Source organism: Myotis nattereri (genome assembly GCF_964212035.1).
Source record: "Myotis nattereri genome assembly, chromosome: 1".
NCBI lineage: Eukaryota > Metazoa > Chordata > Mammalia > Chiroptera > Vespertilionidae > Myotis > Myotis nattereri.
In genome coordinates this window covers 147,974,853-148,002,141 of record NC_138075.1, presented here as the reverse complement: position 1 = coordinate 148,002,141, position 27,289 = coordinate 147,974,853, and the positions used below count along the sequence as shown (strand labels likewise).

Below are 27,289 nucleotides of genomic sequence, written 5' to 3'. Positions count from 1 at the left end.
CACAAATACTCACTGAGTTCCTATTATTCATAAAGTGCTCAAGGGCCCAAGGTAATTCACAGGTTTAGCCCACTTCCAGACTTATGTCCCAAAGAAAATTGGATACAGCTATCATATATATAAACTTTAATTATATCTATCTATCTATCTATATATCTATATATATACACACACTTTAAGCTTTTTCTACTTTAAGGGTTAACAATACATATATTCCTCTGTTGAAAGAATGATACTATGCTCCTAGGATAGGACTGATAGAATACTAGGCCAGTGCAAGTGCAAAGTATACCAACTCTCAGCTCCCATGAGCTTGGTAGCATATGTGTTGTGGTCACATTAGAGATGGAGATATTTCTGTGAACTTGAAGAGATGGAGAAGCAGTGACTAAATGGGCTTTAATGCTTTCTGTATTTTTGTGGTCGATGTTGTTGGTTTCTTTTTTTTCTTTTTTTGGAAGTTGAATTTTTTATTGACAGAATTAATCAAATATTCCTGGCAGAGTTGGCCACAATACACTATGACATTCAAATTAGACCTATTTAAATGTGACTTCTTTTGATTCCTTCAATTTTGTACAATGATTACAGAGTGGTTCTAAATGAAAATCACTTCACCCAAATCACCCCTGTCCACTTAGTTGTTAGAGACAAAGAGCTTGCTCCAAATTTTTTAAAAGATAGGCTAAAATACAATCAACCAAAATAAGCTATCAGGCCTAATCAAGAAGGGCTTAATATTACTCATTCTCATCTTTGAACATTTTACTTGTCTTTTATTAGAGCTACTAGATAAGGGTTCCCACAAGTACATCAATTTATTTATAGGCTTTGGATGCAAGCTCTTTAAGAGTATTCCATGTGTATTCAAAAGAACCTACATTCTCATGATAATGTACACAGTATTTTTTAAAATTCTTTATTGTTTGAAGTATTACATATAGTATTACATATGTTTCCTTTTTCCCCCATTGACCTCTCCCCTGCCATCCCCACCCCCCTTAATGTCCCAGCACATGCCCTCACTCCCTTAATGTCTGTGTCCATTGGTTATGCTTATATGCATGCATACAGTCCTTTAGTTGATCTCTTCCCCCCATTCCATCCCCACCCTCACCCTGCTTTCCCTCTGAAGTGTGATGGTCCTGTTCTATGCTTTTCTTTCTCTGGATCTGTTTTTGTTCATCAGTTTATGTTGTTCATTATGTTGCACAAATGAAGGAGATCATGTGATATTTACCTTTCTTCAACTGGCTTATTTCGCTTAGCATAATGCTCTCCAGTTCCATCCATGCTGTTGCAAATGGTAAGAGTTCCTTCTTTTTCACAGCAGCATGGTATTCTGTTGTGTAGACGTACCACATTTTTTTAATCCATTCATCTGCCGATGGGCACTTAGGCTGTTTCCAAATTTTAGCTATGGTGAATTGTGCTGCTATGAACAAAGGTGTGCATATGTCCTTTCTGACTGATGTTTCTGATTTCTTGGGATATATTCCTAGAAGTGGGATTATTGGGTCAAATGGGAATTTCATTTTTAATTTTTTGAGGAAACTCCATACTGTTTTCCACAATGGCTGAACCAGTCTGCATTCCCACCAGCAGTGCACGAGGGTTCCTTTTTCTCCACCTCCTCGACAGCACTTGTCATTTGTTGATTTGTTGAGGCTAGCCCTCCTGACAAGTGTGAGATGGTACCTCATTGTCATTTTGATTTGCATCTCACGGTGACTGAGCATGTTTTCATAGGTCTCTTGGCCTTCTGTATGTTCACTTTCAAAAAATGACTATTTAGGTCCTTTGCCCACTTTTTAATCGGATTGCTTATCTTCCTTTTGTTAAATTGTATGAGTTCCCTATAAAGTTTGGAAATTAAACCCTTATCGAATATAACATTGGCAAATATGGGCTTTCTTGCAGTTTTGTTGTGGACTTTCTTGTTGTTTTGTTGATGGTTTCTTTTGCTGTGCAGAAGCTTTTTATTTGCTGTAGTCCTGTTTGTTTATTTTCTCCTTAGTTTCCATTGCCCTAGGAGCTGTGTCAGTAAAGATATTGCCACAACATATGCTGTCCTGCCACCCGCCATCTTCTTTTTTTCCCCATAGTATTTTTTTATATCTATGGTTTCAATTCTAGCACAAGATATTCTGCACCTGGGTGCTTACAGGCTTCAAGCAAATAGCATGAATAGCAGGGAATGAGAACTTTCCCTCTGTTATATTTTCACAAAAGCTTTTGTCTTCTCTATATTCTTTTGAGTGTAGATTAGCATAATCATCTCTAATTTGGAAAAAAAAGCCCAAGTTTATCAAATAGTGCCTTAAATCTTCTCTGTAATCAGAGAACAACTGCATGAGACCTACTGCTAATCCAAACAGTCCACCTGTATTTTGCTGCACCATCGTTTTATATTCTTCTTCAGGGGGCCAAGTGTAGCTCACCCCCCAATAATATCTAGCCTCGTCCCTGGTGGAGTTCCAAAAGCGGGCTGGTAAAAAGCTTTATGGCATCTGGGTGATCAAGAGATAAGACTTTCTCTAGGCCAAGAAAATATACGTAAGTAGCAGAATTGATGACAGATGGAATCCCATAGATGCGATGTGCCACGTGGGAGTTTTGAGTTGTCTTCAATATCATCAATGAGTAAACTGGCATCATGCTACATTTCCTGCACCTCAATGATAATCTGAAGCTTATCTTTTGGAACTTTTAGCCAATGATTAAATGCCTCTGAAAGTTTGGTTCTCATTTGTTTACTTGGTAATTATAGCAAGTACTTGTGGGGTTCTAGCAGAATTCTTTGGACTGTTTTTGAGTCTTCTCCATTGTTGAATTCCAAAGCTGATGATGGTTCAACAAAGAGATCACAGTTCTGCACCACCGGTCCTGGACTTCCTACATTGTAGCTCCTCCTGATGCCTACATGAATCCTTCCCCTTCCTGCATCCAGAACTCCCCACCCTCCTCAGCCTCAAGAAATGCGCCGTCCAGGTCACACTCAACATTGTTGTTTTCAATGGTTAATCTGTTAGTAGCTGGATACTATTTCCTACTAAGAGACAGATGTACATACAGATGTCTTCTCTTGAAAGTTACCAGAATACTGAAATCTAACAGATTAACCTTTAAAATATTTTGTGAAGAAAAAAGAAAAGCACAAAAATAAGCAGAACAGCACTCTTAGCTACACCTACTGGGAGGACAAGGACCATTCTCAGCAATCGGACTGTCCATGTCACAGAAAACGTGGACATCACACTGAAGGGCCGCAGTTATTGGAAGGGCCCCAGAGGCACCCTGTGGAGGGACTTCAATTACATCAATGTAGAACTCAGTCTCCTTGGAAAGAAAAAGAGGCTCCAGGCTGATAATGGATGGGAAATAGAAAGAAACTGGCTACTGTTCACACTGTCTGCAGACACGCACAGGGCAGGATCAAGGGTGTTCCACTGGACTTCTGTTACAAGATGAGATCTGTACATGCTCACTTTCCCTCAATGTCGTTATTCAGGAGAATGGTTCTCTCATTGAAATTAGGAATTTCTTGGGCAAAAAATAGATCTGCAAGGTTCAGATGAGGTTGGGCTTTGCTTGTTCTGGTGTTTGGTAGTGTCTCAAGCCCAGAAAGATGAGTTAATTCTTAAGGGAAGGAACTTGTATCAAATTCAGCTGCTTTGATTCAGCAAAAGCCACAACAGTGAAAAACAAGGATGTCAGAAAAATTTTGGATGTTATCTATGTTTATGAAAAACGAACAGTTCAGCAGGCTGGTGAGTAAGATCCAAGTTACCCAGCTATAGAAAGAGCAAGAGGCTGGATGGTTCCTCAGCTCTGTTTGTGATATTTTAAAGATGCAATAAAAGCCATGTATTGACTTTGGGGGGTGGGGGGAGAGAAGAGAAAAATCAGAACAGGTAGGAGAGTTTAAGCATGTTTCCAGCTCTTAAAATTCACAGAACACAGTTACTATGAGTGTATTTGCTTTGAAATATATGAGAATATATGAAATAAATGAAAGTGATGTAGTCAGGAAAAGATTTGTTGATGAAAGAGGTTGTCCTGATATCAACAATAATGTTGTTGAGTGAGTAATTTTAACATCCATCAGCTTATGTGATCCTCGTGACAATGTATGATGCAGGCAGAATATCAGACAATGCCATCTCCATTTTATAAAACAAGTGAGAATTATGAGACGTGCCCTAAAGCACTTGATAAGAGGAGACGAGATTAGGAATCTAACAGCCAGATTTTCTTTGCCTAGCACTGGGCTGCCTCTCTAATAATACCTTAAACTTAATCTAAAGGATGCCTTAGATATTAGGAATATTTTCACATATAGTATTTCAATGGGTATTATATATTTTTAAAATTATTAATGTTTTATTAAGTCTTATAGGTATAATATTACTGAGAGATGTGCTTGTCTTGTGCTTGGGCCAAGGTGCATGAAATTTTATATATAAAACTAGAGGCTGGGTAGGGTCCCCAGGCCTGGCCAGCCATCAGGGCTGATCAGGGCCTTCTGGCTGCCCACCAGAGCTTTCCTTCTGGCTGCCGGCCAGGGCCTTCCTTTGTTCTGCACTGCCCCTTGGTGGTCAGCACACGTCATAGCGAGCGATTGAACTCCTGGTCTCTGGGTAGAACTCCCGAGGGGACAATGTGCCTATTAGGCTTTTATATATATAGATATTTTTATAGGTATAGTAATTAAAGGCAGTCATCTCTACTCTTTGCTGCTAGTCGATATCAAAGTTGTCCTGTTTGAATTCTCTATTCAAATATCTGGATTCATGGAAAAATTGGAACCAGACAGGAAACAAGCTAAGATCTATAGAAGAATTAAAGAAAAGAGTGATTTTATTTTTCAAATTAGACCTCGTATGCACAAATGCATAAAAATGTGCTTATCTATGCTAATATTTTTGTGTTCAGAATCATTTTGTGATTAAATTGGGGCAAAGAGTTCCTGTTGCCTCATCGTGCAGAATTATGGGAAAATTTGATTTGGGCATCCAGGTGCCGGAGAATGAAAATTCTCAGGCTTCCTTTGAGCAAAAGGAAACTCTTGAAATGGAGGGTCCCAGAACAGACCATTTGGGTACTGACACTTGTCAGAGTAGCCAAGCCAGCATCCTGGGTGATTTTGAAATAAGAGAATTCAAATTGGCCATAAGTTCAGAGATTGCATGTGTGGATTTTTTGCTGGGGTTTCTTTTGGAGCAGCAGATGACTCTGCAGCACAGGCACTGCCATCTGCTGCCAGCGTGACACATTTGAAGGGGGACCCATCTGGGCACCATCTATAAACACTTCACAGTAGAAGAGCTTAATATTCACCTGGAAGATAAATTTCCAATGATTTCTAGGAATAACAGCACAGAGAATTTTTACATCTGCCAGTGTTTAGCCTACAGACTCAATGTTCTGAGATGATTGCTGGTCAGCTGCCAAGAGGCACTTTCTAGCAAGTCGATAGCTGTCATCGAAGGGCTTCAGTCATTATCTGTCTGTCTTTACCCATCCCACTAATTTCATGATGGTGGTGGTGAATTGATCTCGTTTGAGAACTTCTATACCTCAGATGCCAAAGGACTTGGGAGATGGGGAGGCTGACTCCCCTTACGACATCACCAAGTTCACCTGTCAAAGAGATCACCAGATGTCTCAGGCTCTGTAATCCTTTGGAAAATCCCCCAGAAACTTTCCTGGAGGTCTGTATCTATCTCTTTAAAAATATTAACAAAAGATGTAATTTAGAAAGGAATATCTTTGCTTTTTCTATCTCTTTTGAGTGGTGATATTTGATTGGTTTCTTTAAACAGTAAACATTTTTCTATAGGAGTGAGATATGACACCAGGCCTATTCACCTAGTAGGCATATATACTTATTATTTGTGACATGAATATTGTTCAGATTTACTTTCTCTAGTATGTCCTTTGATTATAATACTTCACTTACTGTGAACAACTATGAAATTTTCAGAAAAATAACAATGTTTTAAAAATTAATCTAATGGATTTTTAGATAAACTCAAAGGAAGGAAGTGGGCAGATAAAGACCAGCAGTTTATGGTTTAGGTTTCCTCCCTTTCTTAGAGTTATAACATGAGCTACAGAAGTTTAGGGCTGGAATCCTAAAGGGCATTCCTAGTCCTAGTTCTAAGGATGTGGAAAACTGACGGTCATGATGTCATTCTTCCTTTCTTTCTCTCTCCCTCCCTTTTTTATCTTTTATCTTTTTTATTTGTTTGTTTGTTTGGTTGGTTGTTTGGTTGGAGTAGGGGAGAGACTATTCAGACATATAATGTTATTCATCATGTTCACATACTCTTCCAATGAAATTGTCATGAATCATTCCTTGGGGGGGAAAAAAATTTCCCTTATGCAACTGTGAAACCTAGTTAAGACTGTGCAGTGGAGTTAATGGGGCCATGCTCTTAGTCCTGGCACTGGAATTGTCACTGTCCTAATAATCTGGTAATATTCCAAACGAGATTAAGAGCTTTCCCAGAGGAACAACGTTTTCTTTAGAAACAAGATGACTAACACTTTGATGATCCCGGTGAGTTTTGTGGCTTTCACGTTAATCTTCACTATTGCCCACATTTATTTTTAGGTTCTTTCCAGTTCCTGCAGCGTCCTGTTTTGATTTTCTGCTGCACTCAGGTGGAGACACTATGATAGTACTTGATCTCTTTGTTCTTGTTGTAGAAGTCCAGAAACCAGCACACTGTTCTTTCCATAGGTAGTTGAAAGCCCATTTGCCTTAGTCATGGGCAAGCCTCACTTGCCCTGCCCTGGAATGCATTAGGTAGCATCCCATCCCTGGTTGAATAAAGAAGGCACAGGAAGAAAGCACGAGAAGACATTAATTTTGTAAAATTTAGCAGAACCCCGAGGCTTAAAATTCAGGGACAAGGATTCTCATCAAGGACAGCAGTGATGCATCGGTAGGCAGTTTTCTTCATCAGTTATCTGAGCAACTTCATCTGAAGGTTCGTGGAGTTGGAGGGGGGTCGGGGAATAGGGCAGCAGGAAAGCATCTTGGAGGGCGAAGTCTCCAGGGGGTTCTTAACTCATAACTAGAACCCATAGGTTTCTTCCATGGCTGAGGTTCTGAGTTAATTGCTATGAGATGGGTCCTAGGCATATGTTAATGCTTCTTGGTGATTGTAATATCCCATCAAGTTGAGAACTACTATCCTAAATGAAAGTCTGGTGGGGAGTTCAGGATCAGCGCTGCGTGAAAGGCAAAGCACTGGGACTGGAGTCAGAAGCTTCTTAGTAACTGTGTGACCTGGAACCAGTCTCCTGCCCTTTCTCCTAGCCTATTTCTGTCTGCAAACCAGGATAATTATAAAACGAGAATCACATTTTATAATGTCAGAGTTCAATAACGTTCCTCTACTGGAATATCATGCCAGCATCTAGCACAATACCTGCACAGTCAAGTACTTGTCAGCCAGAATTGAAGCTGGCATTGGTGGCCTCAGAGTCAGGGTGAAGTAAGCAGTGGCTGCCCTCCACGCTTGGCCCTGCTGGGGCTGAAGCTACTAGTCGTGCCAATATATTTCAGATTAAAACATAATATAGTAGCTGAAGTAAAAGAAAATCTTGTCTGTTTTATGAAACAGCTTACATTCTTAATCAAAATTTCAAATCAAAACTTAAATGTGGTAAGTTCCGTAGCTAGGTGTCACATTTCTTTTGAGAAATTGTACCAATTGTCATTATTATTATCATTGTTTATTTTTAATCTCCCCACCTTTTCTTATTCCCTGCTCTACCAGGTTGGTTTTTATCAGGTGATTTTGCCCAATTGGACCCAGCATTTCTTAGCCTTGTCAGATGCCTGAAACAAGTGAGTTATATCCACATTGCACACCCCAGATGCAAGGACTGCACTAGCAGTCATATGTAAGCAACATTCAGACTCTTAAGGCTATTTTTATGCCTAGCTTTACAAGTTAAGGGAATAGACATATGCATCAGAAAGTGAATTGAAAGCAACCCAGCTTACCAAACATTCAATAAGAACATCTGTTTCAGATTGGTTTTCTGACTTACCAAGGGATTTGTGGTGAGTGGAGAGAGCAGTCACTGTGTCTCCACCTTCGTGTGTCTGTGGCAGAACCACATTCTCTGCTACATAAGATCGCTTCTCTGCGCTGCAAGACTTTCCTCACTTACAGCTTCTTCCATGAAGCCTTCAGCTCTGACACACTCACACGGCAACATGTAGCATTGATTAGAAGTTCATGAATCTCCCTACAGGCATACCTCGTTTTATTGTGGTTCGCTTTACTGAGCTTCACATATGTTGCGGTTTTTTACAAATTGAGGGCGAGACCCTCCACCAGCAAAATGATTACAACTCACTTTATTGTGAAACTCTCTTTATTGTGGTGGTTTGGAACGGAACCAGCCATGCCTCCCAGGCCTGCCCGTATATATGCTAGTATGTAACTGATTCCATCTCAAGAAATATAGTGGAAGCTACTCCATACCTCGGGACTTAAGTGATATTTCTCCAAAAAGGCCTTAACTATCCTCCTTTGCTCATGCTAATTTAGGATCAGCTTTCTTACTCAGTCTGTTGCTGTCTTTCCATGTGTCTCAGTTTTTATGTCTGTTCTTTTTCATGGTTGTTGTTGGCTCTCTGATACCCCTGTAGACTAAAGCTTCATTCATCTAACATTTCTGATCTCTTAGAAGCAAAAGAGTTACTGACTATCTACATAGCATTCAGGCCTTTAATATGTCATTCTTTTATCATTAAAAAAATTCCTAAGGATTACCTGATTATAAATATTGAAATGATCATTTAAAATTAGGTTTCCGCAGAAACCGGTTTGGCTCAGTAGATAGAGCGTCGGCCTGCGGACTGAAAGGTCCCAGGTTCGATTCCGGTCAAGGGCATGTACCTGGGTTGCAGGCACATCCCCAGTAGGAGATGTGCAGGAGGCAGCTGATGGATGTTTCTCTCTCATCGATGTTTCTAACTCTCTATCTCTCTCCCTTCCTCTCTGTAAGAAATCAATAAAATATATAAAAAAAAATAAAAAAATAAAATTAGGTTTCCAGTGGCTTCTGAAAAAAGAAATACATGGGTATTGTAAAACAAAATTCTAATAGGTATCATTGTTAACAGTTTAAAGGGTTTTCCTCCATAGATATTTTATAACTGTTAGTACATATATACATCACCTTTTTAAAATGTACACAAATTGGATCACACCACACAGAATGGTCTGGCGCCTTAGATTTTTCACTTCATCATCAGGTATCTCGGAGCTCTCCTATATCAGCACCTAAAGCAGCACATTTTATACCTAACTATACTGTGTTTATTGTAATTTATATAACCATTCTCGTGTCAGTGGACTTTATATTATGTGCTAACCGTCTTTTATATATTACAAAACATACAATTTGGTATACTTTTGCAAGTATAGCCAAAGGGTATGTTATATTTCTAACAATGAAAGGTCAAAGGATGTACGTATTTTAAATTTTGATATATATGTAATAAGCCATTTTAGCCTCATGTGCCTGAACCACAAGGTGTTTGGGAGACATTTGAACTTTTAAGTGGAGATATCCACTTTAAGATTCCAGTCACAATAAGTGAATCAAACCTAGAAATGATCATTCAGTAAAGAGTGAAATTGTGCTCTCTGAATTGTTAGTGGAGACACAGGGGGAGTAAATTATCAAGAGACTACAATGAACAGCCCCATTTAACTGCTGATATAAGGACCCAAAACAATCCACACTATTATTTAAAAACGTGTTTTTAGCAAAGGCTAAATACTAGACCAGACTAAAGCAGACATTGTCTGTTGAGGATACCTGTCATCAGGCATGGAAAGGTTTCAGAAGGCGGGTCACACTCTGTTCACGTGATCCTGATGTGGATATGCCATTGCTCAGTATCGCAAACACTGTAATCCTGCCTCACTGCCCGAGTCTAGAGGCGTCCCAGTGAGCTTTTTGGTTGTTGTGAATTTGTTTAACCTGTTCTGGGATCATTACTATTCTTCCTACTCTGGAAAATGTCAGTCTAAGACAAATGGCAGTGTGCTTTGCTATCAGGAAAATCAGTGACCTCTCCCTATGTTTATAAAGAGATGCTGCTATTGGATCAGCTGTTGCCATGTTTTGACAACTGAAAAATATCTCACACCTTTTTTATTCTTTTTCTGATTATAGGATACTAGAGGCCCGGTGCATGAAATTCATGCACTGGGGGGCAGGTGGGTCCCTCAGCCTGGCCTGCACCCTCTCACAGTCCAGGAGCCCTCACTCCTTACTGCGTACTGCTCCTTAGCGCTGCCACAGAGGTGGGAGAGTCTCCCGCCACCGCCACTACGCTTGCCAGCCTGAGCCCAGCTTCTGGCTGAGTGGCGCTCCCCCTGTAGGAGTGCACAGACCATCAGGGGACAGCTACTGCATTGAGCATCTGCCCCCTGGTGGTCAGTGCACATCATAGCGACTGGTTAGTGTGGTCATTCTGCTTTAACAGTTGCTTAGGCTTTTATTATATAGACTAGAAGCCCAGTGCACGAAGCAGGGGAGTCCCTCAGCCTGGCCTGTGCCCTCAGGGGATGTCTGACTGACAGCTTAGGCCCGCTCCCTCTGGACATCCCTGTGAGAGTGCACTGACCACCAGGGGACAGCTCTGGCCCTGCCCCCCCCCCCCCCATCGCCCCTCCTCCACTGTGGGTTGCTGCCCCTTCCTTCCCCCCCCCCCACCCTGATTGCCATCCCCTCCTTCTGCCTGCTGGCACCTGCCTTGGCTGGCCTGGCGCCGCCTGCATGCCGGCCCCACCAACTGATCATTCCACTCTTAGGTCGATTTGCATATTAGGCTTTTATTATATAGGATTGGTATAATAAAACATTTTCATTGTCCAGTCCTGGAAATAATTAATTGCCTCTTTGGTTACTGAGTGAGCAGAGTGGTAGGCTCGGGGCGTGTTTGATACTTAAAATAAAAAATACTTCAGAAGGCTTATTTTAATTTCAAAATACCTTGCATTTTCATTGAAGGCCAGTAAGGAAACAATAAAAATGTAATGTTACTACCTATTGGTGTTCATATTGAAGTAATTGAAAATATTATACCAAAGACTCTTCCCACGGCAGAATTCTGGAATTCTTATAGTCATTACTGAGATATTCTGCTTTGACTTACTATTGGCATTAAAATTGGAAATCTAGAATAGAGAGTCACTTCTTTTCTCAAGCTGATAAATGGTCAGACCTCACGGTGAGTGCCTGGGTTTGAAAGAAAGTTAGCCATGTGTCTCACCCTTCTTCACATAGACCCCCAGCAGTTACAGAGGGGAAAATAGCCAAAACCCTGTAAAAGAAAAAAACAAAAAACAAATACAACCTGAAAATGAGAACTTGTTTTCCACACTTTTACTCTGGACATCCCAACATCGACTTATGTAGCACACGAGGTATCCAGAGGTGACTCCCGACGACAGAGTCCCAGTATGTGTCAGCACCACAAATGGTTTGTGTCAGAGTTTGAACTTCATTTATGTCAAACACCCACATGTTTACGTGCATGTTGACTGTCTCTGCGAACCGCTGTAGAGATCCTCTCCCTGCCCCAGGAAGCACTGTAGTCTCTTGACACTGGTGGACGTGGAGGACATAGGTGTTGATTCAGTAAATGACTGTGTCTTTTCACCAGGCCCAGTGCAGTGTGGTGAAGCTTTGTAGGTGTCGTTGTGATTGTTGACTCAGTTGTAGCCATCGTACCTAGTCGCCTATTAAAAATACGTCAATTTTAAACTGTCAGTGTAATTAATATATGCTTACTTTAAAATAGTCAATGCAGAAATGTGCATAGTACAAATGAGAAGGGTCCCTCCCCCACCTCTGAGGATCTCAGCTAACAGTCCCATGAGCATGCATGGCGCCTCCTTGGGGACATACATGCCATGGCAAATAGCTATTGATGAATAAACAGGCTTCCTCTGAACTGGGGATCCAGAACATTCGTTTGAGAAGCAGCAGCTCAGCTAACCAGGCCTGTGGTTTACTCCAGATCTCCTTACTGCAGGTGCCTAATGTAGCGGACGGGGGAGCAGACACATCCACTTCTTTCTCTACTGGGCCCTCTCCTATTCCACTAGCTGTTATCATCTGGGCTCTGACAAGAAAAAAGATATATTCCCGGCCTCCCCCCAAAAAACACACACACACACACACACACAAAAAAAACTAAAACCAAATAAAGGCCGCCGGTGTGACCCTACAGCTGGGGAAGGCATGTGATGTGGTAGTCATCTGCCCCCGTCAAACACAATGGCCCAGTCTCTCGGCCTCTTTAAGGCCCTAGATTTGGAATAATCTTTATCATCTGATCAAAAGATAAATGTCACCTGATACTTTTCTATACCCACAGACTCTCCTTTAAGACATTCTATGGAAAAATGCTCATTTCATATCATAGTGTGAACTTGGTAGCTGACACTTATTTTGTGAAAAGTTGGCTCATGAAGTAAAATACCTAACAATGAAATACTTAATAACATGGATAATCATCAGTTCAAATCAAATTCTCTGTGTATCGGTTTCCTAGGCTTTTTTTTTTTTTTTTTAATATATTTTATTGATTTTTTACAGAGAGGAAGGGAGAGAGATAGAGAGTTAGAAACATCGATGAGAGAGAAACATCGATCAGCCGCCTCCTGCACATCTCCTACTGGGGATGTGCCCGCAACCCAGGTACATGCCCTTGACCGGAATTGAACCTGGGACCTTTCAGTCCGCAGGCCGACGCTCTATCCGCTGAGCCAAACCAGTTTCGGCCGGTTTCCTAGGCTTTTAATTAGCTTTCACCTCTCCTTCCTGACACATGGAGATGAGTGAGGTATGTGATTTTTTAACAATGAAAGATAAATCAAGTAAATCAGTAATAATAACAATAAATAGTAATTACATAATAATTGGTGCAAACTAATATTCAGCACTTACATATCAGAGAGTCTATGCTAATTAAATACCTACCTATATTGTCTTTTTTCCCTACCTATATTGTTGTAAAATTTATAGAAGTAATTTGCAAGTTAGATATGATTATTTTTTCAGATGAAGAAAGACTAAGAGAGGTGAAGTAATGTGCCCAGTCATGAGAGCAGTAAGTGAGAACACTGTGATTGGAATTTGCAATTCTAATCTATTGGTAGTGGCCCAGAGTGGTTGAAATCTTTGATGCTATGTCTAGGCGTGGCCAGGAAGAGTGGCAAGCCTCATTAGCCATGAGTATCTAAGGTCTGCTGGTAGCAGAACATATGCCACGTATTTGACTCCTGCATCACAGAATCTCACAAGGTGATGCAACTTAGGGAGGAAGAACATCACCTCCCTTAAAGTATATTTTGGTCAAGTGTCACAGTCTAAGCCCTGAGCACAGTTTTAATAAAAAGCCACATGATTCTGCAATGTTTAGTGGCTGAGATGTGCCAGGGGCAGAGCTACTGGCTTCCCACAACTAACAATCATCTCATTGGCCACACAGCTCCCCAATGGCTCCCTGTGGTAGCATTGTCACACCCCAACAAAGCGGCTTTGCCCACGGACACATAAGCCCGATGGCTGGCACCGACAGCGTCCCTGAGAAATGTACTGTCCTCTGTTCTGAGTCAGCCTTATTGTTCAGAGTCGAGGGAGTGAGGCTTATGACCAGATGCGGGACAATGATATGTGCTATGTTCTTGTTGTCAGCAACACTGCGGGTCACCATGTGTCTAAACTTTCAAGTCTAAAATCCTCTGAAATGACCTCCTCACACCCTAACCCTCACGCTTGAAGAATTTTTTGTCTGTAACTCAAATGCCACTTCCTCTGATGTCTCCCAGGGCCACCACTACCTTCAGCAGCAGAATTGGCTTGTTTATTCTTGTCACCCCAGCATCTAGGACAGTGCCAAAAAAAAACTTTAACGACTGAAAGAATAAGTTAAACTATGCTGATACTTAAGAAATTGGGTGTAGTTAAACTACAGTGATTTTGGTGAGCAGGGAAGATGGAAAGATAGTAACTATTCCAAAGGTACTTTCCCTGAATCTACTCTGATCATGGGTGAAGCAGAATGACATAGCAGAATGACATAGCAGAAGAAGGGCTTTGCTTACTGGGGATGGTGGGTGCAGCCGAGGGGGAGAGACATGCTCTGTAAAATGTGCTGATGATTCCCAAATATCATATATCTGGCGCTAATGAGCAGAGATGGATACATGTTCAAAGTGTGTCATTTGTGTGTTTCTGTGCTTTTGGTGTGTACAAAAGTCATTGACATATCTCCCACCGGTCTATGAAAAGCAGACAATTGATGTAGTAAGTACTTCACCAGCAGTATCTATGACTAGGTGCATTTTGTAGCCACAAAATGTTAACTAGTGTTCAAAAGTCTACCGAACATCAAATCCTGTGCATTGTGTCGGCCGGGATGCTTTGGGCTGCAAGTAGTAGAAAGCAGAACTCCAAATGGCTTACACAATAAGGAAGCTTTGTCTCAAAAACAAGAAGTCTTGAGATAAGGTCACTGAATGATTCATTGAGCAGCAGAGTCACATCTTGAAGGACTACTTTGCCATCTCCTCTGAGTTAGCTTCGTTCTCAAGGGAGCTCCCTCATGGTTGCAAGATAGCTGCTGCCCTTCCAGGTAACACGTGGTAAAGAGCGAGGAAAGCTTTCCCAAAAGACCTAAGCAGCTCTCTCCTCACATCGCACTGTCTTGAATTAGGCCCGTGCATACCTTAAAAGTTATTGCTAAGGGAAACTGGATTGCTACAACTTGCCTAGGCAACTGAAATTTACTCCCAAATTGAGGATGAGGTCAACTTCCTTGGGAGAACCTGAACTAAATCAGGATTCCTTTAATATGGAGAAGGAGGAGAGGACTTGGCTCTTAAATAGGGAATTGACCAACCGTGTCAGTTACATTTGCTCTGTGGAGATGCCATGTTCATATTTTCATATTACCTTCCAAGTGTCCAATATGGTAATGACCTTAATCAGGGACTTCCTATTAAAAATTAGCTTTATCTGGTAAGGTAAAGATAAAACATATAATGAATTCAGATAAAACAGAAACATCTCCATTACCTACCTGACTTGACCAATGAAATTCAACTCCCCAGTCATAATTAGGAAGAGAAACAAAAGCTATTTTCCAGTTCGGTGATGCTGCTACTCATTTCACTAGTTTTTCTCCTAACTGACTTCTAGAACCTAGACAGGGATACTGCCAGAAAAAGGGTGGGCACGCACATCTCCCCAGATGGTCAGCCAGCTTTCCCTTTAGTCATGTGTGTGGTTTGCATACCGAGACCTATGCCTACAGGGTTCAGTCATAATGGAGGCCACTGGTTCCAGTTGCCAAGTTCTTTCACACTTGAGGTTACATCACTGAGCTCAGCACTTCTCAGCTCCCTTGTTCTTTAGCAGTTCCTTGATAAAAATTTCATATGTCCATTTATTTCCCGACGAACTTTCACTTTTTCAATAGTCTTTGAGCACTCATGTCTGTGTGGAGGCAAACACATGACCGGGCATTGAAGAACAGCGTCTGAGCAGTGTTAGTTACATGGTTATGGGGCACTCAGAGGAGGGAGCCTGGAGGGCTTCCTGGAGGAAATGGCAATAGAGCTAAGACTTGAAGGAGGCTTCTTCTGGTTTCTATGAGAAAGATAGATGGGACAGTGGCAAGGCAGAACCAAGGACAGTGGTTTAGAAGCTGCTGCAGGAGGCCAAGGAGGCCTGGGCTGTCCAAATGCACAGGCAGCATTGGCTGAAAGAAATAAAAAGAGAGATTCCAGGAATAGAGCCAAGGGCCATAGGACAGAACTGGGACAATTCTAAGAGTTCTCAGCCAACCCTATCTCATCCCCAAGATTCTTAAGCTAAACTATGGACGTCACCAGCATTCTTCATGAGCTCCTGCCCTGGATCCATTTCCCCTTTTCCGTGACCTCTTTTTGGAATATTTACGAAAACTAAGTGGTTTATGTAAGCTCTTCAGATTAAAGCCCTGAGTTTTTATTACTCTTGTTCACAGAACATTGGAAGACGCTTCTGGGTAAATGCAAGTTGTTATGGCACATGTATGCCTGTTTGACCAATGGCAAACAGCCTTCCAAGTATGGCTAATGTCAGAAGTGAAATTATTTTCCTGAATGTTATTTCTTTTCTCTTTTCACTTATGAAGTATATTCGGTGCTCTTCGAACTGGTGCTTATATGGTGTACATTCTGATGACCAAAGGCCTGAAGCAGTCAGTTTGCGACCAGAGTTTTTACAATGGACCTGTCAGCAAATTCTGGGCGTATGCGTTTGTGCTAAGCAAAGCACCTGAACTGGGTGAGTGTCTTCTCTCCTTCCATTTTCTCCTCCTCGATCCCTTTATGCGACCTACCCACAACATTTATTTAAAGACAAACAGTTTAAAGGTTCTGTTTGGTTGGCTACAGGAAAGTTGCAATTAATGACTCACTTTCACTACCTTTTTCTCTCTCCCCTCCCTCCTTTTAAATAATTGTACATTGTGTGTATGAAGAGCAAAATACTTGACATGAAACATGTAGATTTCCAAGTACTACTGTATATACATGTCCGGGGGGAGGGAGGGGGGGGTATAAAATATACACAGCCTCTTCCCTCTTCCCTCTGGCCCATCAGCAGCTTAGCTAATATAAAACATAAGGACAGCTTAGCAATGCGATTATTTCCAAGTCCCGTGCCAAAGCATACTTCCATTTCTGGAGTTAGGATTCAGACTAGGAAACTAAGCTTTTCATTTGGGGTAGCCTCATGTCCTCATTAACACATGCTAAGCATTGGTTTCTGGTGTTGTTTGATTTTAATCACCAAAGAGACAGGCCTTAGAGAAGAGGAATATAGTTCACCTTTTAGAAACTAATTGAGAAAACATAACTGGTTATATTTGTAGATTTCTAAGGTTTTCCCTTCAATTCATTCATGGGCTTCAGTATAAGTGTGTCACAGGTTAGCAGAAGCAGTGAGAAAGTAAGAGGCAGTGGTTTGACATGGGTACAGTTCCCCAGGATAGTATCATGATTGCCCAAGGAAGGGATCCACTGGTGACGAGCTCTGAGTTCATCCATGAGCAGTGCTGGCCACTGTCTCACAAACCGGTACACATCGTAAGGAACACCCAGCCGTCCTTTGGGTTTCCTAATATTTTATTTCGGGAATTAAGACTTGTATGTATTAAATTAAAAATGTTTATGTATGTATAGATTGTGTTCTCCCTTTCGTTTTCCCCAAAAAAGGTTAGAGGTTGTAATCTCATTATAAGCCACCTACAGTACAAGAGATCATCAGTTTTTCCTTAAGGTGCCCTCGCTCATACCCTGTGTCTTTTCACAAAGGCCTCTCTCTGATATGTGTGTCAGCAACCCACTCACTTTCCCCTAGCTGTGATGCACCTGCTGCCTACAAATACCTGGCAATGGGTTTGAACTGTTGGTTTGATTTTGCCTTCCCAGGTCAAGGAGAAGGGAAGAGCAGCACAAGAAAACTTTTTCTGAAAACCCTTCCTAAGTAAGGGGCAGGGGCACAGAGAGGGGTCCTCTACACAGTCCGCAATCACTAGATCATTGTGTGTGTGCCCCCCACACAGAGCCTATGTAGCCTTAGAGTGAAGTGCATTAGTATACATTCATCCCTTTAATAAATTTACATTAAGCACCTCCAGGAGGTTAGGAATTTAATAGGGGCTAGGATGGAATGGCTACTTTATCTAAAAAGAACTCTATAATATGAATTTTATGAACTAGGCCCCAGGAGGCTATTTTTTATATTTGAATTGGTGCAAAATCTTAGGTAACAGAAGTGTTTTCAAACCTGAAGCTACAGACAGTGCCCGGAAGTCTGCAGCTATATTAAAGGATTCTTTGTTTTACTTAGAGTCATAGACTGTCTGAGTTCCATCACGTGGTCTCAAAGTGGACTTGGTCTGAGAATGTGAGCATGTCTTCTTTACCCGTAGGGTTTTGTGGAGTTTTTCTTTAAAATAAATTCATACATTATTAATATTACATCCCACTGACTTAATTTATGCTCTATAACAAATATCCTTATGAATTCCTTTGTCTTTTTTGATAAAGAACTGAATGCAGATATATGAATACAGTAAATGCATGAAATGTGTAACACCACCCCTCCCCATGCTATTTTTTTTATATATATATTTTACTGATTTTTTTTTTTTTTTTTACAGAGAGGAAGGGAGAGGGATAGAGAGTTAGAAACATCAATGAGACAGAAACATCGATCAGCTGCCTCCTGCACACCCCATGTTGGGAATCTGCCCGCAACCAAGGTACATGCTCTTGACCGGAGTCGAACCTGGGACCCTTAAGTCCGCAGACCGACTCTCCATCCGCTAAGCCAAACCGGCTAGGGCCCATGCTATTTTTGAATACATTTACATTTAACACCTTGCTACCCTCAACAAATTTTTTTTTAAAAATCAGCAATGGTGCCTCAATGCATCTGGCTCTTAAGCCTCAATGTGCAAAGGAGCCAACCTCAGTCTGTTTCTAGAATTGTCTTTACCCTGCAAGGGCAGCTTGCCTGTGTTCTGAGTTCTCTCCTACTGGATTTGAGGGACTGGCAAATAAACAGTCCTTTCTACCTGTTGAATAACTCACTGAAGAGCCACTCCACGCTCTCCATAGCGGTCACTTTCCCTCAAAGACATGATTAGACCTATGCTCTCAGCCCTCGTGCTCTCTGGCTTCTGTTCTAAATTGAAATCAAAGTTTGAGGATGGTGGACAGAGTTCAGATTCTGGACTGTTGGTGCAGCCTCAGAGGTATCCGGGCTCCCATCCTCTGTCTTAGAGTGTTGATGCCGATGATGCTAATTAACCACCTGCCTTAAGTTCATCTAGGCCCAAGATGGCCATACCCTGCTCCCCAGTGCAGACATTCCCACTGAACACGGGGTCTTCCCCCTTTGAACCTAGAAAGAGCGGGACTCATCTCTTGTGCCATTGGCTTGATGAGCCCTTTCCTGTTGCATCCTCGCTTACCACTGTAGTTTGTAGGTTGGCTATCAAACAGTCCATCTTCTCACCATTAAAATATGGGATTAAAGTGTTGACAATGGGCTGAAGAAAATAAAATCCTAATCTTGACACCGTTTTTTAATGAGGCTAGTTAGTGACACAGATTCTTCCTGTATTTTCAGATCCATCACACAGGTTTTTATAATCTGAGTACCTTTATAAAATATGATTTATTTTCTTTCAAATATCCTGGAGCTCATTTGATAATGGCAGTCCCCTGGTAAAGTGCTGAAGCCAAGTAGATGCCCAAATCAGGCCAATGCAGGGTCCCGGAGGTAACCAGCCCAGCCCTTGGTTAGTGAACATATTTGTTTTGAAAGTTAAATTTCTTCCCAGTTTTTTGCTTTTGGAAAACCTTGCCACTACTGTTGCAGAAGAACGGAGAAAAACCAAGCCACGCTTAGAGAAAGGGAGTTACATTTTATTATTAAATCCTGTGCAGGCCCAGAGAAATATGTGTCTTTCAAATTCTGGGCCCCCCAACATGGAGGAAACTTCTTTATTTATATATACTTTTACCAGTCCTTTGTCTCCCAAATTTGCAATGAGACTTCCGGACCTTCTGAGAAAGAAGGTCTGCGTGCTGGGTAGGGGCTATGAGACCATATCTCAAGGCCTGGCCTGGTGTCAGCACTGACAACTCTGTCTGGGGCATAGCTTATGGCCTCTCTGGAATGGGAGTAGTCTGATTTTCCTTATTATTTAAGCAAGCAAGCATTTACAGAAGCCGTACTATCAGGGTTAAAATCTCAAACAGTTTTTATGTAAGATGGATGCCTCACTACCATTTAATTAAGAAAGACTTATGCATTTGGATTATATGAACTTTTCTTATTTTTTAGGTCCCAAGTTCTGTTTTTTCAATACTCTAAGATTCTGGACTTCCTTATGCGCACCAGAAAGAAAAGGTCTTGTGAGGAAATGAACAGTTCTTCCATGTTCAATACTGAAACCCTATATTCCCCCCAAAACTTGCATGCCTACAGTTTTCACTAATCTTTTTTTTAAATATATTTTTATTGATTTTAGGGAGGAAGGGAGAGAGCTTGAGAGATAGAAACATCAATGATGAGAGAGAATCATCCATTGGCTGCTTTCTACATGCCCCCTACTGGGGATCGAGCCCGCAGTCCTGGCATGTGCCCTGAGCAGGAATCAAACCTCCTGGTTCTTAGGCCCACGGTCAACCACTGAGAAACACCGGCTTAGAGTTTTCACTAAACTTTTGTTTTTTTACAGTGGCAAAAAGTGCATACAACTCACCACTTCTAAGTGTACAGGGCTACAGCAGTAAGAACAATTGCATTGCTGTACGTTCATCACCTCTATCCTTTCTTCTCCGACACTTTTTCATCTTCATCATCTACAACTCTCTGCCCATTAAACACTATCTCACCGTTGCCCCTTCACTAAACTCTTACTAGTAAGACAGGCGTTCTGCTTCAGAAGAAATCAATGAGCTCATCTCAGTGAATTACAGGGTTACAGTCTCATAGAGCGAGTGAGGGGAAGAGAGCCACCACCTGCCTTGTGTGCCAAAATCCTGGAGTGCCTGCTGTTAGAATTATACTAAAACCTGCTGAGATTTGGTTTTGCTAAAACTTGGAAACATCTGCTCTGAGTCTAGGTCCTTGCTCCCTTCGGCTTGTCTTTGTTTTTGAAACTCTGACTCAGCAGAGCTCCAGCTAACTCTGAAGAGAAGCACAGCAGTCTGTGACAAACCACACATGGAGCGACTCTGGTGGCCGTGCGCCCCTGGGGACTTCTGAATGCTGAAGGGACAAGGCATGGAAATACCATGCCCTGCCTGTAGGTTGGCTCTTGACTGAAAATAGCTGAACCGAAAGTTAGAGAGACTATAGTGAAGAGACTGTAGTGAAATGAGTCAAAAATCCCAAACACTTCATACTTAGCCAAAATCCTTACCATGATGCCAACTGGGCCTTTGGCTGAGAAAGATTTAGTTGGTCAACATCACCTACAGAGACCCTATCTTTAATTTGCATTTCTAGGACACTAGCTTTTGGCAAGCCTGTAAGTATCATGGCTTGTGACAAATCAAATGTGATGGTATGTGGTTTCCCAGAGGGGGAAAATGGTATCTGCCAGAGTGATGTGACTGTTGAATTTTAGCTGCACTATCAAAAGAAGCATGGGCCAGCTCAGGGAGCCTTTCTGGAACCCCTTCCCTTCCCCCTCCCCCCCCCCCCCAGTTACCCCTCGCCAAGGCCTTCTTGGGGACAATATCCCTGATGTGGATTGGAGTGCTCCTGATGTGCTCCAGGACCATTACTGAAAGATACTCATTGTCATTACTCCATCTATCATCCTACTTATCTGTTCTGAAACAAATTCTCGAATGAATTCCAATTAATTTTATTTTGAAGGTCTCGTGACATGCATGTCCTTTACCTCCATGACCCCATATTAAATGGAAACACCTAGCGTGTCTCAGATCAAGCCTGAGACCTCCCCCCTGCACTCAGACAGGAAGAACACAAAGCAATTTTCAGTTCTAGAACTATAGGTTCCACTCGCCATTCTTGGTAACCCATCCTGATACACGGTCACTGTCTTTTGTCTCCTACTACCTTCCTCACAATGAAATTGGTAAGTTTTAATATAAAAGTGATGATAGAGTTAAAATAAAATCTGTAAGACATGCTTATTACTTTATGGAAAGTAAATCTTATTACAATGTGTTTGAATATTGTGTGGGACTAAATTTGTTTTTAGCATGCAATGCCTTGGACTTCTATATGCTTGCCACTCAGAACAAAGGTAGGCTGGAATTATTGTGTCTCCATGATCATCTACAGAGGAAAGGGAGGCCCAGAGTAGTAATTACATAGAAATAGCAGATCTTTGACAGACACAAAATAGCACAATTTAAAACTAAGAAGTAGGCCCAGGTCTCCTAACACTAGTTTTGTCCCTTCAGTATACAAGTGAGAGTTACCACCACCATCAGTCATTGTCAGCCTGTCTGATAGTTATAGGCATAATATTCCAGGTACCTCACAGGCGAGAAGAAGACTTCAAAGAAAATTTTATAACAGGTTCAGAAATGCAGGAACTGGCAACTTTTCTGTTCTAGGCAAACATGAAGTAATAATGTTTAACAATTCAGTAGGGAAATAAACTTACATCTTCTGCTGAATGGAATGGGGCACCACTTGTATTAATCCAACCACGGCCACCTTCCCAAGGTCCAGCATTCTTTTGTACCAAACCTTTTAGGGCACCCTTGAAGTGTGAGGGATATGACTTCCCTTTGTGCTTAATTAAATTTCAGAATAAGAGAAGAGACCACCTAGTTCTCCTTGTTATACAAAAAGAAGTCAAGTTTCAGTTCACCAAAAGTCATGAAGGATGTGGGTTTTCGCCATCTCTGGGAGCCATAGAAATAGGAAAGAGAAAAGCATTTGCCTGCATGAACCTCTTTCTGTCCCACATTCCAATGTCTCCTCGCTTCTTTTGGTACTTGTTAATGGAATTGGGTGTATTTGTTCTTTTTATGTTTTTACACGTGTTCTACAGTATAGGTTTCAGAATTCCTAGACTTCTCAAAAAAATCATTGCAGATATATAGCATCTACCTATCTGAGCATAATTCTAGCTTTTGTAGTATAAACTTCATACCTTAGAAACAGTGGTCTTTTTCTTCAAGGGGATAATGTTTGTAACATTTTTGCTAGCTCTAGAGAGCTATTTCAAAGTTAATCCCATAAAAATGTATGTCAATCTGGAATTTTTATCACTTGATTCATTGGTTTAATAAAACATTCCTATTGCTCTCTTCAGCAAATATGGTAGACGGTGACCTTTATTCTCTTTTTCTGCATTTGCCTTTTACTTAAATTTTGTGTGTGTAAGAGAGAAATAGAAACATCAATGATGAGAAAGAATCATTGATTGGCTGCCTCCTGCACGCCCCCTACTGGGGATCGAGCCTGCAACCCAGGCATGTGCCCTTGACCCAGAATCAAACCCCGGTCCCTTTAGTCCACAGGCCAACGCTTTATCCGCTGAGCCAAACCAGCTAGGGCGAATTTTGTTTTTCTAATTGCCACATGTCAAGCTGTCACATTTTACAGGAAGCTCACAATGATGTTTTTAAGGGGTCTCTGGCATGCACCAAAGGAAAACAGTTTCGTGGCTCCAGAGAAGCCACGAACACTGTGCTGGGCACTTAAATCTAATCTGTTTCTCTTGATTGATACCTGATCTGAGACATGCGATATCTCCTAAAACGTATGGCAACCTGGTTACTAATGTCCCTTCCAGATCAAAAATTAGTAACGTTTTGGGCAAAACACCTTTCTGAAAGTAGCATCTATTGAGCTCTCACCATGTGCTAAGAGGGTCTGTTGATAAGCCTATATAATCCTCAGACAATTCCAAGCTACTATGATTATCCTCACCAGGAAACTGGAAAATGGTGAGAATAAATAACTTGCCAAGGTCACAGAGGTAGTAAATGTCAGCCCAGGATTCTCACCCAGCCCATCTCACTCTCAAGGGCTAGTTCAAGGTATCTACTTTTCATGCCAAAATAGACAGTACCATTATGTCAGGGGCTCACGTCCGCTCTTTCCCTCATTTGTCTTCCAGGAGACACAATATTCATCATTCTGAGGAAGCAGAAGCTGATCTTCCTGCACTGGTACCACCACATCACTGTGCTCCTGTACTCCTGGTACTCCTACAAGGACATGGTTGCCGGGGGTGGCTGGTTCATGACGATGAACTACGGCGTGCACGCCGTGATGTACTCGTACTATGCCCTGCGAGCGGCGGGTTTCCGAGTGTCCCGGAAGTTTGCCATGTTCATCACCTTGTCCCAGATCACTCAGATGCTGATGGGCTGTGTCATTAACTACCTGGTCTTCTACTGGATGCAGCACGACCAGTGTTACTCTCACTTTCAGAACATCTTCTGGTCCTCACTCATGTACCTCAGCTACCTTGTGCTCTTCTGCCACTTCTTCTTTGAGGCCTACATCGGCAAGATGAGGAAAATCACAAAGGCGGAATAGTGTGGGGACTGAGGAGGAAGCCATAGCTCAGGGTCATCAAGAAAAATAACAGAAAAAAGAAAATGGCACAAGGAATCACATGGTGCAGCTACAACAAAACACATGAGCAAACACAAAACCCAAGGCAGCTTAGGGATAATTAGGTTGATGTACCCCAGTCAGTTTATGATCCTTCTTGGGTGAGGACTCACTGAGTGCACCTCTATCTCAAAGGACCGCTGCTAGGAGACCCCATTCCCTCTTTACCTGTCAACTTTAGGGCAGAGGAGAGCAAACGTGCACCAGGGACAGAGAGAAATAGAAGGCAGACAAAGGCTGTTCACACTGTATGGAAAGTATTGACAAAGGGTTGTTTTTCCTCTAAGGATGAAAGAAGTTTACTTGGAAAACTGTGGGAGCACATGCACACACAACCCTTTCTCATCTTTTTGACACTAAACTGGAGCCAATAGAATAAATAAAAGTGGAAGAGACACAGGGTGTATACTAGAACATTCATGCTTTTGCAAAAATTAAAGCCTCTTTAAGCAAGGTCAGTAGCTGTAGCCCCCATGAGAAAATATGTCTTAATCACCTCTCATAAAAACGGATGTAGACAAGTATATTTCAACTGGTGTGTTTCCCTGAACAGCACAGCCTCAGGCTAGTGAGTTTGCCAAGACCAAACCGGGCACGGGATTTTTCCCAGGTTCCTCCTGGGGGGCTGGAAGCAGCACAGCTCAGTGCCGAAAGGAGCAGCTCCCTCAGCATTTCTGGCCGCTTAGCAGTAATTCCTACTCTTAGAGGAGGTAGGAAGCATTATCCTTGGTTCAGGTGTCCCCGGCTTTTTTAAAGAAGAGTAAATATGGGATAGAAAAGAGCAAAGCCAACCGAAAGATTTGAAAATGGCTTCTGTACTACGAGTAAAAAGGTGCGACCGACCGTTCTTCAGCTGGGAAAGGGAAAGGAACGGGAGAAGTGAGCCGACGACCCGTACAGTGCATTTCTCTCCCTATTTGACTTCGCCCATACTCATAACTTCCCATACTCATGAAACCGTGTGGCACAGCCCATATTTTCTATATTTTTGTGAATTTCAAAAAGAAATCTGCAGGGCTCTTCCTGATATTGAGTGAACACTGTGTTTCTGCATCATCTGCATTTGCTCTCTATGCAATGTAGAGGTGTGTAAAGTGCCCTCTGCTGGTCAAGTGGAGATACTTCAACAAACACTTCATGGGAAGTTTGGCTGGAACAGTTGACAACCAAGGGCCCCCTATAGACTTACCCTTCAAATTTTAAATGATACAAAACACACGTCATGTTTTTGGCCAAATCAGAAGACATCCTTCCTGCTTTAAGTCAGCTTCAGAATTTTTTTTAAAGGGACTTTCGCTCTGGAACTCAGAAAATCAATTTATTAAGAGCCATATTCTTAAAAGAAAAAAAGCTAGTTAATATATTATTGGTAATAATTTCAGTCCTCTACAAGCCAAATAAATGTGTAAACATTCCTAGTATTTCAAAGAAGCAATTATGTAAGTTGTTCAATGTGATATAATAGTATTCTAATTGGTTAAGTAGCTTAATGATTAGACAAACTAGTTGAAAAAATTAGGGGCTACTACACTGCATAGATTATACACGTTTAGCCACACATGTATGCACACAGATGTGGAGTACACTGAACTTCAAAGCCCAAATGAATAGACACACATTTTCTGGCTAGCAGAAAAGAAACTGTTGTTTATCTTTCTTGCTTTGAGAGTATACAGTCAAATGGATTTTTTTCCCAATTATTTTTATATTATTTTAGCTTTAATTGTGCTGTCATTCATGAAACAGAGCTGCTCTGCTTCTCTGTCAGAGATGACAAGGGCTTTCTCCTCATCTTGTTTGTGTGTGGAATTTAAAAGAATAAAGTTTTATTCCATTCTGTGTGAATGGCTTGAACAATGAACAAAAGAATCCATGCAAAACAAGTCACAGCTGATAGACCGAGGTTGGAGCAGTGTGTATGCAGGGAGGGAAGCTGTTACATCTGTGTTAAATTATCATGAACAGTCTACGGTGTCTTGACGTTGGTTCATGGTGAGAAACAATTGATGGAGGAATGTATTACTACTAGGGCAAAAGCTGACATGAGCTGAAAAGATAGGTCCTGCCGTAACAACTAATAGATCTTTGCGATGCAAATAATGTTGTTTTGAGCTTTGAAAATACATGGTACTGTGCAATAAGCTCTTTTCCTTATAACAGAAAATAACCAGAATAATGAAAATGAGGCATCGGTCAAATAACAGCTGACTTGAGTTTAATTAAAGGACCAGTTAGAGCTCATCTGGTTGATTTAATGACTTGATCCATTGATTTATCATTGATCCTTTAACGCAGGTTAGAATAAGGAAGTGAGTATAGACTCAGTGACTTCCAACTACTTTCTATTTGATGCAGGTTCATGCTTGTGTTCACTTGTGAAAAGATTTAGAATTTTTGTTTACAGGTTGAATATCTAATAGTTTTTCAGTTAGCTAAGTATTTCTAAAAGCTTTTCTGATGTTTATCATGGGAGGAGAAAAAAGCGCACATTAAAATAAAATTCTGGTATTACAGGTTCAGTACAATGTTTTTAACATCTCAGCTTAACTGCTTAACTATATCAAGTTAGGAGTCTGGACCACTAGCCATGGCAAATCTGAAGCCTGCCAGAGAACTGACTGCCATGCAGATAACCCTGCTGCCAGTTAACATTCCAGAAAAACTTGGGCAGGCAGCTGCCTCACTATGCTGCAGTCGACTCTCTTTCTATCGAAGATTTTCACTGCATTCTAATATACAGTATGGTGAAAACATTCCTGCATTGAAAGAAAAAATCATTTCATATATAAGTACATGCAATTTGATACACTAGATCTGAGCATCAACCCAAGCCTATGAGTTTGCAATGAAAAAATTTCTGGTGAGAAATGCTCTATTCGTAGAGCAGGTTTTTATCTGGACCATCTAGCTTTACTAGTGAGAAAAGCAACTACTATACTATTCCTATCCCTTACCAGGCCAAATTACCAGATGAGTCATATAGAGAGGTTATTATTCCAGGTAATTTACTCCCATCCTTCAATCACACTCCATTACAAAAATTAGGGGAGGG

The 27,289-nt window shown here is 41.4% G+C and overlaps 1 protein-coding gene and 1 pseudogene across 3 annotated transcripts in view; one reads left to right on the top strand and one right to left on the bottom strand.

Moving 5' to 3' along the window:
* ELOVL6 (ELOVL fatty acid elongase 6) overlaps nucleotides 1–26,991 on the top strand; it is a 146,088-nt gene extending 119,097 nt beyond the window's left edge. For both annotated transcript variants that reach the window (XM_081091461.1, XM_081091460.1), the window contains 2 exons: nucleotides 16,235–16,386; nucleotides 23,735–26,991. In XM_081091461.1, coding sequence (XP_080947587.1) covers nucleotides 16,235–16,386; nucleotides 23,735–24,159 — 577 coding nt within the window. In that variant the 3' untranslated portion in view covers nucleotides 24,160–26,991. The remainder of the gene's footprint in view (nucleotides 1–16,234; nucleotides 16,387–23,734) is intronic.
* Nucleotides 741–2,826, bottom strand: LOC308516183 (geranylgeranyl pyrophosphate synthase-like; annotated as a pseudogene). Its single transcript has 2 exons — nucleotides 2,140–2,826; nucleotides 741–978 (listed from the first exon to the last, which is right to left on the bottom strand). The product of its transcript is annotated as a geranylgeranyl pyrophosphate synthase-like (transcript).
* Nucleotides 26,992–27,289: the final 298 nt, after the last annotated feature.